This window comes from Lepidochelys olivacea (assembly GCF_965140295.1).
Source record: "Lepidochelys olivacea isolate rLepOli2 genome assembly, chromosome: 7".
In the NCBI taxonomy this organism is placed as follows: domain Eukaryota; kingdom Metazoa; phylum Chordata; order Testudines; family Cheloniidae; genus Lepidochelys; species Lepidochelys olivacea.
In genome coordinates this window covers 31,647,063-31,659,395 of record NC_140417.1, presented here as the reverse complement: position 1 = coordinate 31,659,395, position 12,333 = coordinate 31,647,063, and the positions used below count along the sequence as shown (strand labels likewise).

The 12,333-nt window shown below is 45.2% G+C and overlaps 1 protein-coding gene across 2 annotated transcripts in view; it reads left to right on the top strand.

The window, feature by feature from the left end:
• RTN3 (reticulon 3) overlaps positions 1 to 12,333 on the top strand; it is a gene marked incomplete at its 5' end in the record, with an annotated part of 40,019 nt that overhangs the window by 21,368 nt on the left and 6,318 nt on the right. For both annotated transcript variants that reach the window (XM_084633211.1, XM_084633212.1), the window contains 2 exons: positions 2,980 to 5,271; positions 11,313 to 11,520. In XM_084633211.1, the coding sequence (XP_084489337.1) occupies positions 2,980 to 5,271; positions 11,313 to 11,520 (2,500 nt within the window). The remainder of the gene's footprint in view (positions 1 to 2,979; positions 5,272 to 11,312; positions 11,521 to 12,333) is intronic.

Here is a 12,333-nt window from a genome sequence, read left to right as displayed (position 1 = left end):
ACCTTGTTACTTCAAGTCCTAACAGTTTTGTGTGTCCCCATATGGGAGAATGCAGGCAGAGTTGGGAAGAACTTGTTACTCAAAAGTATGAGAAACATGCTGCATGTTTTGCCAGTGCTCTCCTGTAAAGAGGGGCCATTAGTGATCTACACATAGTTTTGTCATCCTACATTAGTAAACTTAGGAATTCATTTCACTTAAACCATAATTTTTCTTCAAAATGAGTACAGTTTTCCTCCAGATGAATCCAGAAAATACCTGGATGATGCTTTGTGTAGTAGTGGTCACTCTTCCAACTTGCATAGCACATTTTACTACTCTAAGGTAACAACTTCCTAGCATCAGAACGACATTTCCTGAATGTTGGTATTAAGTTTATAGGGCTACTGTGAAAAATGGCTGTTGAGGGTCTACCAGCTGAAATGTTAGGAAGATAATTTCAAAGTTGGGTTTTGAACACTTGAGGTGTTTCTCATATGGTGAGAAGTCTTGGGGCACCTTCTGAAAATGGGTAGAAATTTTGAATACTAAGCAAAATTCACAGTGACAGTCCTCTGCCAGGTTAAAAGCTCTCATTTGGACTTCAGGAGCATTAGGCTCTGAAAATCAGGCACACAGGAAAATAGTTTCTACTCCTTGTAGTGTAAGCTTGGTTTAGACAGAACCGCTATGTACAGGCAGCTTAAAACTTCAGGGCAGCTGCCCTTAAATCCTCTCATGCTCTGTCCGACCCCCTCCTCCTTGTTCAGGCTTGGATTCCTTGAACGTGCATGAGTGCCACACAGAATGAACTGGGTGTATTCTGTGTCATAGAAGTGTAGGGTTGGAAGAGACCTCAAGTGATCCTTTAGTTGAGCTGCTGCGCTAAGGGAGGACCAAGTAAAGCTAGACCATCCCTGACAGGTGTTTGTCTAACCTGTTCTTATAACCCTCCATTGATGGGGATTCCAAAACCTCCCTTTGAAATCATGGGAAGCTGTTTCCTATTGGCCATCTAAGAACATAAGAGTGGCCTTACTGGGTCAGACCAAAGGTCCATCTCGCCCATTGTCCTGTCATCTGACAGTGGGCAATGCCAGGTGCCCCAGAGGGCTAGAAGATAACTTACCATACAAAAAACCTTTCCCTTTTAGGATGCTAGTAATATTTTCATATAATTGTAGCAAGCCCTGTCAATATCTACTGCTGCACAGAGCCTGCACAGCGAGCAGGCCGTATCCAAATACTTTACTTCATTTGTGATCCTGCTGGCAATGTTAACCCTATATTGGAGACTAACTTTCATGTGTGAAGCTGTATATTGCCTGAACTGTGAGTGTGGAGCAGCGTAAAGCATACTTACATCAGATTAGACGTTCAGAATATCCTGACAAATGTTCCTGGACAAGCTAGAAATATACATAGTGTGCTTTTAAAAAAAAATCTATGTTTTTGCATCTTTCAGCAGAGAGGGAAGTGGGTATAAGTGACCATTTTCCAGACTCAACAGATCATATAACAGATAGTAGAAATGAATGTTATGTAGGTATGAGCTAAACTATTAAAATAAATTGGCCATTTATTTTTCCAAACCCCTTCTTTGAAGTGTTGTGTTGGGAAGCCTGTTGTGGTGGTGGTAGGAAAGTAGTCAGTTTCATCGCAGGTGTCCTCTTAGCATGTAGGTTAAGACAGATCTCAAGGGTTTATACCTTGTTACATCTGTGTTCAGTATGAAACAGCAACATGTTTTAATGTAAATAACTTAATCAGAAAGTGGACAGCATTCCATGTGAAATCCTAACGGTTCTGCATTGAGCAGCCTTCTTCTATGCTGTGCTTTTCAAAGCATGCAGCACACATTTTCCCAGGCACTTGCTCTGATTCATCTTGTATGAAGTTGTTTAGAAGCTGATCGACATGGCTGAATCGCTAAGGAACTGCAGCCACATAGACCCAAATTGTGCCTGAGGCACACTCTCTCCCACCTGCAAAGGGATTGGCCCAACCTCTGCTCCTTTCACAATTGTAATTCTGTTTGGAGGGAGTGTCTCTACACTGCATGTAGCCCAGACTAGTTCCGTTGGCAGTGCAATCAGAGAAACTGCTCTGAGCGCATCTGCAATAACACTGCGTGAAGCTTTTATCACAGCACACACAAAGCTCAAGGAGACTTGAGTGATGGTAGGAGACACACCCTATAAACTCCCGCACTCTAGACTGCAAGTGCTAGATGAGACACCACCTGTTGATGGTATAACCAGACTGCCTTTCTAGACACTATTGGGATGGGACTGCCATCCCAGCTCTGCAGGGTATGTTGCCACTAACGTTCTTGCGTCATCTCCCTCCCCCCCCCCCCCCCCCGCTGCAAGAACAGGGCAGAACCCCACCCACATGCTTGAGTGGAGCAAGGGAGGACTAGTTGCCTTCCACTCCACATAGAAAGCGAACTAGAACGCACTCCTTCCATATACTGAGGTGAATAGTTCAGAGGCAATAGCTACAGTATTGACATTACAGTGCAGGTGTCCTGATGCTTTCAGTTTTTTTCAGGAGTCACTTTAATTTGCGTGATGGTGAATTTAGGCTCTTATTGGAACTGTACTATTTGTTTTGCAGTCCCATCAATGCCTTAAGTAGCATGCAGCAAAAAGTTCAGACACTTATTTTGTATTGCTATTGTTAACCCGCTCAGCAAGCATAAGTTCCTCCACCGCTGTTTTGCGTACTTAATTTTGCAGGCCTTAACACTCCCCTTCATGTGCTATGAAATCACAGCTCTAAACTGGCAGCTTGGAAAGTATTGGTGTAAATTGCAACCTCTTGTGTAACGTGGCTTTCCTGTCCTATGGCTGGCAGTTCCCTGCATGTTTGCCAAGGCTGGTGTCTCGGGTCTTGTCTTTTTCCCCCCCTAGATCCCAAGGGAGCATGTTGCCTGCTTGACTTTTAACTTGTAACTGCATTCTGTGAATCTCTCCCTCTCTCAAATCCTGGCCTCAGAGAGGACAGCTTCTCCTCTCTCTGATAAGGCAGCTTCAGGGATTCTGGGATCTGAAAACCAAACCCTTGGCTTGACAGCTCGGGCAGACAGCAGCAGAGAAATAGACAGCAAGCCCCCTCCCTCAAATGAGGTGGAAGAACTGGTGGTTGCTGTAGACAACAAAAGAATGGATAGCTTCCGTGGACCAAGTGCTGATTCTGGAATAGAGGCAACATCCATTGGGTCCCCTGGGTCGGAAGGCTCCCCATTTTCTACTGGAGCAGAACCTCATTCCTACAGCCCAGTGATTTCAACTAGTTCCCCAGAACAAACGTATGTGAAGGGCACCAGTATCTGTCTGGCAGAAAATGGTAAGGCTGAACAAAGCAGACGTAAGGATAAAGATTTTATGGACCAAACCAAGAGTGTCACTACAGGCAGTGAATCCAGATTTACTTTCCTGATTGACCAGAAGCAAGATGCTGAGCAATCGCTGATCAAAGGTGTCTATCCGCAGTCTTCCACTCCATCTGGTGGAGAGACCACTATAGAAAAAGACTCTCCCGAATCGCCATTTGAGGTGATTATCGACAAAGCAACATTTGATAAAGAGTACAAGGATTCATTAATTAGCAACTCCAGCGATCTCAGTAGCAACTGGGTGATGCACAGTGAGAGAGAGCTTCTTACGGATATCCCAGAAGACCGTGTCTGTGAGTTCCAGGTGAAAACTCGTAGCGGGAACAGCATTCCAACAGGACCCGGGCTGTCTCGCCAGTCTTCAGGTACAACAGCTGCATTGGAAGAAGTGTCCAAATGTGTACGCGAGATGCACAGCTTCACAAATGAGCTGTTGAACTGGGACTTGATTCCTAAAGTAGAGCATTCTGACAAGATCGCTGAAACCTCAGACCTAACTGCAATGCCCTCCAAAGAGGTTGGCAGCACTCCTACGCAGCCAGCAGGCAACAGGACAGAAGCATGCAAAGCACCCTCCCCTCATCCTGTCGCTGTCAGTGTCCAGCAGAAAGATAGAGCATATACAGACTTAGCAGAGCCTCGATTTGAGAAACATGTTCCTCTGGACAAAGAAGCTGTTAAAATGAAGACTGCTTCACCGGCTGCAGTTGAACTGAAGGCTGATGGGAGCTGGCCAAGTTCTGGCCTGGCTGAAATCACAGATGCAGACAGCTCTGGCGAATCTGATGACACAGTGATAGAGGATGTGCCCGTAGATTTGGCCTATGGAAATGAGAAGCTTGTCCTTCAACCCACAGATAGCGGCGTGGCACCAGTGGAGAAGCTGACCTTAGCTCCAGTTACTGCTGGCAAAACAGGAGACTGGATAATTGCAGATAATGAAGAGGCACCTAACAAGCTGCACAAACACAGCAGAGACAGTCATTCACCCTCTAAGACACCAGAAGATAATCAGGGGTTCACGGATGAGTTTGAAACTATAGAAGCACATCCAGACATTGTTGGAGGGAGTCCAGTTGCTGAAGCAAAGCATCCTAAGTCGTCCACTGTGGACTTGACGTCTATAAATATGCAGCATTCAAGCAGCTGGGATCCAGGTCTCCTTGGAAAACCACTCAACACTGGTGAAAATCTCAGCATTTCTCCAACAGCAGCTCCACTGAAGGATCTTAGAAACATGCCGAACGAGAGAGTCCCCCTCTCTCTGCCCTTGGGTAATTTGGAAGAACAAGAGCATCCAGATGCCTTGCGTGGGGAGAACTTTGTGGATTTCATGCAGGAATGCTTGAAGTCCAAGGGTAATGAGTCTCTGGAGGACCTGACAGAAACCTTCTCAGAGGCTGAAACTGCAGCTCTGAAAACCACTCCTCCAGGAAGATCTCTTTGTAAAGAAGAGGCAAATAGGTCAGATGTGAAAGTGGATGGTGATTATGTTGTGCAAAGCATCACTGATGACAAGGGCAGCTTCCAGAAACCTTTGTTCTCTCAAAGATCTCCCATGGTAGCTCAAGACTTTGAGCAGGAGCAGCTGACAATTAAGGCCCTCAAAGAACTAGGTGGAAAACTGGATGAGAAGCAGACTCCAACACAAAGTAAAATCTCCCCGCCGGGAGGGGAAAGAACAGCACAGGACCATGACATCTCAGCACCTGCTCAGAAATCTGCCTTGGAGAAGAGACCTCTCTGCATCCATCAGCAAACAGATATGAAGCCTGCCCCTACCACAGCTCACATTAGTACTGATGGTGAAATCCCCAAAGAAGCTGTCTGGGATAGTGTGGCTGGATCTCCAGTAGAACATGCCCTAGTGAGGCTACTGACTGGGTTTTCAGGTAAACATTTTATATTGGAAATACAATACCAGTCTCTTGTCCTTATTTGCTTCTCAGACACTCACCTTGTTAATACCCTTAGAAATCTAGAAATCCAGCAGGAGAGTGAGTTTGTGTGTGTATGGGGGTGGGGGGGATGTGAGAAAACCTGGATTTGTGCAGGAAATAGCCCAACTTGATTGTCATGCACATTGTGTAAAGAGTTGTCACTTTGGATGGGCTATCACCAGCAGGAGAGTGAATTTGTGTGGGGGGGTGGAGGGTGAGAAAACCTGGATTTGTGCTGGAAATGGCCCACCTGATGATCACTTTAGATAAGCTATTACCAGCAGGACAGTGGGGTGGGAGGAGGTATTGGTTCATATTCTCTGTGTATATATAAAGTCTGCTGCAGTTTCCACGATATGCATCTGATGAAGTGAGCTGTAGCTCACGAAAGCTTATGCTCTAATAAATTGGTTAGTCTCTAAGGTGCCACAAGTACTCCTTTTGTTTTTGCTAATACAGACTAACACGGCTGTTGCTCTGAAACCTAGGTTTACAAAGGAAACCAGCTAACTTGCATTGTGGGTATAAGAGCACATCTCGGGTTCTGGGTGGTTTTAATCATGTTTTCCTCCTTCCTTGAGAACTTTTCTTCATGAATGTCCATGTGCTTTCTACTATTCTCCAAACAGAGCTGTTCGCTTGCTGAAGTCTGTCTGTCTTGTAGTTGTAAATTATTTGAAAACATGCCTTACAGTGAGAGACTCAAGCAGCTCTATCTGTTTAGTTTAACAAAGCAAAGGTTAAGCAGTGTCTTGATGAGTCTACACAGAGAACAGAAATTTGACAATAGAGGGCCTTTCAGTTGAGCAGACAAAGGTCTGACCAGATCTAATGGCTGGAAACTGATGTTAGACAAATTCAGCCTGGAAATAAGGAATTAACCATTGGAACAATTTACCAAGGGCTATGGTGGATTTTTAAATCCACACTGGATGTTTTTCTGAAAGGTTTGAATCAGAGCAAAGGGGAATTAATTCAGGGCAGTCTTGTGGGCCTGCGTTATACAAAAGATCAGACTAGATCCCGGTGTTCCCTTCTGGCTCTATAATCTGAATCTACTGCTACCCATTTCTGTATTTTCTGAATGCCTTCCATGTAAAATCACCAATAACAATGTCCCAAGTGGATTGCCTGGAGTCTTGAGGTCAGAACTCTGCTTGGGGAATAATTTGGGGCATAGGAGGTTGGGAATAAAAGACCCACCAATGTCCATTCCACTAGTATTTCTGTGTTAATCCATATTACACACAAATCAGATGGCCCACTAGAATAGCAAATACTCAGGGCCACAAACAGTTCTTTTAATAACGTGAAGCCCCTGAGGCTTTTGCATCATGTGGTTCGTTTTCGAAATGTCTGCAAACACAAGCACCGATTATTTTATAAGAGATTATTGTGAAAATTTCTTTACAGAAGATAAAGGCTTGGCTTGGCAGGGAAGTATGTATTGGAAAGAGGCCTGAATAGAAACTCTGTTCACAGTTCCAGTGTGGTTATGCTGGGAAGATAAATTTCAGTCTGGTTTTCAAAGCCCACTATCTAGTGTATGGACATAAAATAACAGGGGTATTGGGAAGAAATTTATGCACAGATTATAGGTGGGTTCAGTTAGTGTCCATTCAAGTGAATGGAATGGCACTGGTGACACAAGTAACATTCCCATTAATGTGAGGGGCCAGAGTCTGTTCTGAACAGTTGTTGAACTGCACTGAATGAAATTGCTTCTGTCTTTGGAGCATCAGTGTGACCAGTCCCTGTTTTGGTGTTCAGATGCTGGCTGAATGCAAGGAACAATTAAATACTGGCAAGCCGAGAGCGTGGTTGAGTCGACTGGAGGTAGGGCCCAGGATGTGTAATCTTCCTTTAGGGTCATGTTTTCAAAAATGTTAAGCTACCATATGTCCTTCCTTGAGATTCAATGGAAGCAGTCCTGGGAGGGGACAGTATGAGTTGGGAAAGGGTGTAAACACCAAGGACAGTTCAGTTATTTGGGAGGCTAACGGAGAGAAATAGGTTTCAAGGGAAGCAGTGGAAGACACATTGCTTGTCCTGGGCATTAGACAATACATTGTAATGAGCAAATCTGCATCCTGCACTGCCAGGGAGATGAGACCCTTCCATATCCGGTTCCTGTGAATCTCTTAAATCTTCTATTCAGCCCACAGAGGGGTATATTTTCATAGGAACTGGAGATAAGACTGCCAGTGTAGGAATGTTCATGCAAGAATACATTTCTGTGGGGTTTTAAATGACCTGAGTGATTTCCATCTCGTCATTTATCTTATGTTCACAAATGTAAGGTCAGGAATCCCACAGTTTTCTAGGGAAGTGAGGAAAGCTTAAGTAACAGAGGAAAGCCAAGTGGAAGTTGAGTTTAGTTTGACAAACATACTCACCTGAGGTGTGGGCAGGAAACAAAAAGATGCTGTTGTGTGAATACTAGTCCACACTTCGCCCATAGGCATTGCTTTCATCAAGTGCAGCCAGCCTTCACAGAAGTGAGGTATGATGCAGTTTTGTTGACATAAGAGATCCAGGTACCTTGTATGGCTGTTGTGCGGAGAGCTTTATCCTTGGATACTGGGCTAAAAACACATGTATGTTTGAGAGATGCTTGGATTCTAATTCCGGCATAACAGAGATGGCCTAGGAATCGCCAACCAAAATTCTCTGTGATGAGAATGTGACCAAGGCAGTTACACCCCCTCGGTGTATTTCTTCCTGCCCGTTCCATGGGAGGCTGGCTTTGTTCTCCTTTGTTCTAGTTTGGTCTAATACAGTGCAGACAAACTGTGGTTCTTGGCTTTCGCTCTCTCCAGCAATTTGGCTGGCAGAAGTGATTCCCTTCTGCATTGTTACATGTGAGATTGACAGTCAGGCATCCCTTTATGGATAAACTATTTTTCTGCAGGTCAGGAGAGAGCGACCCATTTGAAAAGAGTTTTTTATAAATTTATCTTTGGCCAGTTGCCAGGCTCCTTCGTAGCTCAGAGAGCGCCTCTCCTGTCTTTCACAGTAACAGCCTTGTGCTGCTTTGTAAATGCCTCCTCTGTCCTCTTCTGAGGGCTCTGGATCTGGCTGGGGACGAATTTTAAAGAACGAAGCAGACTCCATTAACCTCTTTTGGTTCCTGTGCAGTGTAGGAGCTTAATCCGAGTGGAAAGGGCTTTGTTTTGAACCAAAGGGGATTGAAGCATCTGCCTTCACAACCTGCCCTGTGCTCATAGTGGATATAGCGTCCTTGCTGCATGCTAAAGGAATTCAGGCTCCTAATATGCCTCCTCCCTTCCAACCCATCGCATTCATATTTTGCTTGGCTACAAGAATTCAAGGTAGAATACTGTATACACATGAAGGTGCAGCTGATTCCAGCCTATGATCCTCAGACCAGCAGGAGGCTGGGGATTGTAAATAGGCAAGCAAAGATAGCGCAATCAGATGGAGCCAAAGTCTGTTAGAGATTCTGGAATGTTTCCTTAACCTCTGATCTGAGTTATTGCACTTCCCATGTTCATCGTAATTCATCCATCAGCCCTGGCTCTTTTTCCTTAATGCTTGCACAACGTAAAAATAAAATTACTAAATCTGCCGCAGCCTGTAATCTGCCTTCAGCAGCATTATAATTCAAACCTAGAGATCTTAGATTGTTCTCACTTCCTCTCCTACCACGCTTCCCTTCTGGCTGCTCTGACAGTTACTGAAAACCAATTATGCCAAGCTGCTGGTGCAGAAACTGCCTGGGAGAGGAACTTGAGAAAATGGACACCCTTTATCCTTTTCCAAAACAACCAGACGGCTAGCTGTCTGCTCGGTTTCAATCTCAAGATGGCAAGAAGGGAGAGTTTGGAGGTTTTTTGTTTTGTTTTGTTTTTTAACCACACTGCCCCACACACTACACTGCTAGGTCTGTTTTTAAATAAGCTGCCGCACTAGCGGGGTTCAGCTCTGGATATTTAAACAAAACAAAAAACCTTCCCCCTCAAAGTTGAGGCTTCACCAAACCCTTAAACTTCTCTTAAAGCAGCAATGAAAAACATGGGGTAAACCCTGGAAATTCCTCCTTTTCTTTTTGTTCTGCCTGGAGTAGACTTGAATCACTTTCTTGCAGAGTTTGAGCTGGGAGCATGGATTAGGGCCAGTATTACTGGGAGTGGTGCTGGTTGACTGGCTGTCCAATTTTCTTCTACACTACTCCCCCCTTCCACACCCCACACACACACACCTCCCAGCAGCCTGTCTCTAGTAGAATAAACAGCAGGGGAAAACCAGTTGGGGACTGCTGCAAATCCTTCTTCAGCTTAGTGTTTTTTCAGTCCTCAGGCTGCCATTAATGACAATGGCTCCCTCTTCTAGTGGAAGCAGGATACTGCAGGCAAAGCAATTAACACCCAAATCGTGCCTCTCCTGTCTGGTGACATTATTTACGAGGGTTGGAAAAACAAAGCCCTTCGAATCTAGGGAATACATAAAGGGATCTGCCTTATTCTGAACTGAGATTAAACCCTGGGCTTGGACCAGGTTCCCTAATTGCAGTTCTAAGCAGCTGTTAAAGAAGTGAGCTTATTTGTAAAGTAGAGCTTTAGAGAGCAATTTGTGGTGCAGAAGTTAGTCCAAAGATAGTTGCAGATGATGCTGTTGCATTGTAAGTGGAACATGTCACCCATGTTATCAGTACTTCGATACCACAGCAGTGGGCGCTGTGTACGCACCGCAGACCCCGCTGTGGATTTGGTGATGGGTAGGGGCTGATGCTTCCAACACCAGCGTGTGGTGGCTGGGTACTATGAGAAGGCTGCCTAGGTGTGATTTAACCTGGTGTGTGAGCTTTGGGGAAAGACCAGTGTTACTCGTCTTCAGTCCCCCTGGGGTAAACATACAATGGATTGCACTGAAAATGAGACCGGGGGGAGGGAGGGAGTTAGTGTAGTAGGTGGACTGTGATGACTTCATCCTAGCTAATGGACATTTTGAAGCTACTGCAGCTGTGTTTCCAGTCTCTGGAGCTCGGCTCACTCAGTTCTGCTCTGTGTGTCGCTTTTGCTAAGACTTGCTCAGCACTAAACAAGCTCCTCTCATTTTACAGTCAGTGTCCTTGACTGCTAGCCTTCCTCCATTCGGGTGACCCCCTCCATCATATTTCTTGGTGCATCTCTGCATGGCCTTGCTCTTTAACCCTCCAGCAAAATCAGAATGCTGTGTTGCAATATCCCAACCATTCCAGGGCCTTTGAGGCACAGGGCTGACTTCTTGGCACATTCAGGCTTTGAAGAAATGGATGTGATGGAAGGGAGCGGCCCTTACTCAGACACAAATCTTCAGTGATAAAGGAAATGCTCTCCATGCAAACTTACATGCTGTTTTTAAAGACTTGATTTTAATCCGTCACTGTGACTGACAAGCAGGCATTTTCCTGCTCAGACTGCGTCTCATGACAGCTTATTCTGGACAGTCCCACTTCTCTGACAGGGTAACGCTGCCTAGCAGGAGCAGAGGATGGGAGGTTCCCAGCTGTGCTGCTAATATTGCAGAGTGACTTCACACAAACTGCTTAACATTGCCACTTCCTGGGTGTGAAGCAAGGCTCATGCTTGCTTCTCTCCAGTGGGGCTGAGTATTTGAAAGCTAAGAGAATTCCACTTGTCTGGCTTTGAGCCCATCCCCTGTGTTCTGTGAGATATGTTGTATTGAGACTGGTTACCTGGTGCTAAAAAAACACTAGTTGAAAGGATTTTCCTTCTTGGCTTTCTTAAAGAAGCATACACCTGTTGAATGCATTTGCAGATATGTAACCTTAATGACTATGATTGGGCCTCTGGCCCTGTTGTCCATAGTGTATAGTGCAAGGGAACCTATGCAATAGGCCAGTAAAGCTACATCAGAGTGAGGATTACTTAACAAGGGCCTGTGCTGGATCCCCCACAGTCCAGCACTCTCCACTGCTCTGTTACCCCTGCCTCCATAACGTCCCCTTGTTTTGTCCCTTTCCTTGGCAGTGCACGATCTAATCTTCTGGCGGGATGTGAAGAAGACAGGCTTTGTCTTTGGCACGTCACTGATTATGCTGCTGTCTCTGGCCGCCTTCAGCGTCATCAGCGTGGTTTCTTACCTCATCCTGGCGCTGCTGTCAGTCACCATCAGCTTTAGAGTCTACAAGTCTGTCATCCAGGCCGTACAGAAGTCTGAAGAGGGACATCCATTCAAGTGAGCCAATCTTTTGTTCTTAGAGGTGTGGCCGTTGGATTGCCCTTCCAGTTACATAGCTAACTGGAATGACTTGCCCTGAGCTCTTTAGCATGTCGTAGCACTGGTATAGTGGAAATAGGAGCAAGATAGGTCACACAATATCATGTTCCCTTCTGTTCTTCTGGTTAATCTGTATCCTGTGCCAGGAGAGCGACTGCTCTGCAGTTCATGAGCTAGGTACCATCCCACCCCACCGGAACCATTGCACATAATGGAGTGACTTTGTGATACTAGCTATCTGTGCCCCCTGCTGGAGTAAGGGCTTCTAGCAGCATCCTGATTGTTATACACACAGCAAGCTTTAATGGGGGCAACAAAACTACTTAAACGTAAACTTGTTGGGACAGGGACTGCCTTGTAATGTGTATTTATAGTGGGGTCACAATCCTGACTTGCAGTCTCTTGTGGCTACCATAATCAGGCAAATGGCTTAGGGTTTATCTAATCCTGAAAATTAATCTGAAATAAAATCGGATGTGAATTTGAAGCAGATTAGGAACAGTTAATTTGGAATTTTGGAAGTGGATTAAGATAATTTGGAGTAAAGTGCTTTTATTCCAGAATCAGAGCATCCATGCAGGTAGCTAATCAGGAGTAGTTCCCCATGTAGACAAGCCCTTACTTTGCCAGTGGTTGCAGCAGAGAAGATTCCCAAAGTAATTGGTGGAACCTGTGGCTTTAGAACCCAAACAGTGGTGGTGTCCATATTATCCATTTTATATCATTGTGGTACTTAGACGCTCCGGCCAGGCTGGGCCCCCTTCTTCTAGG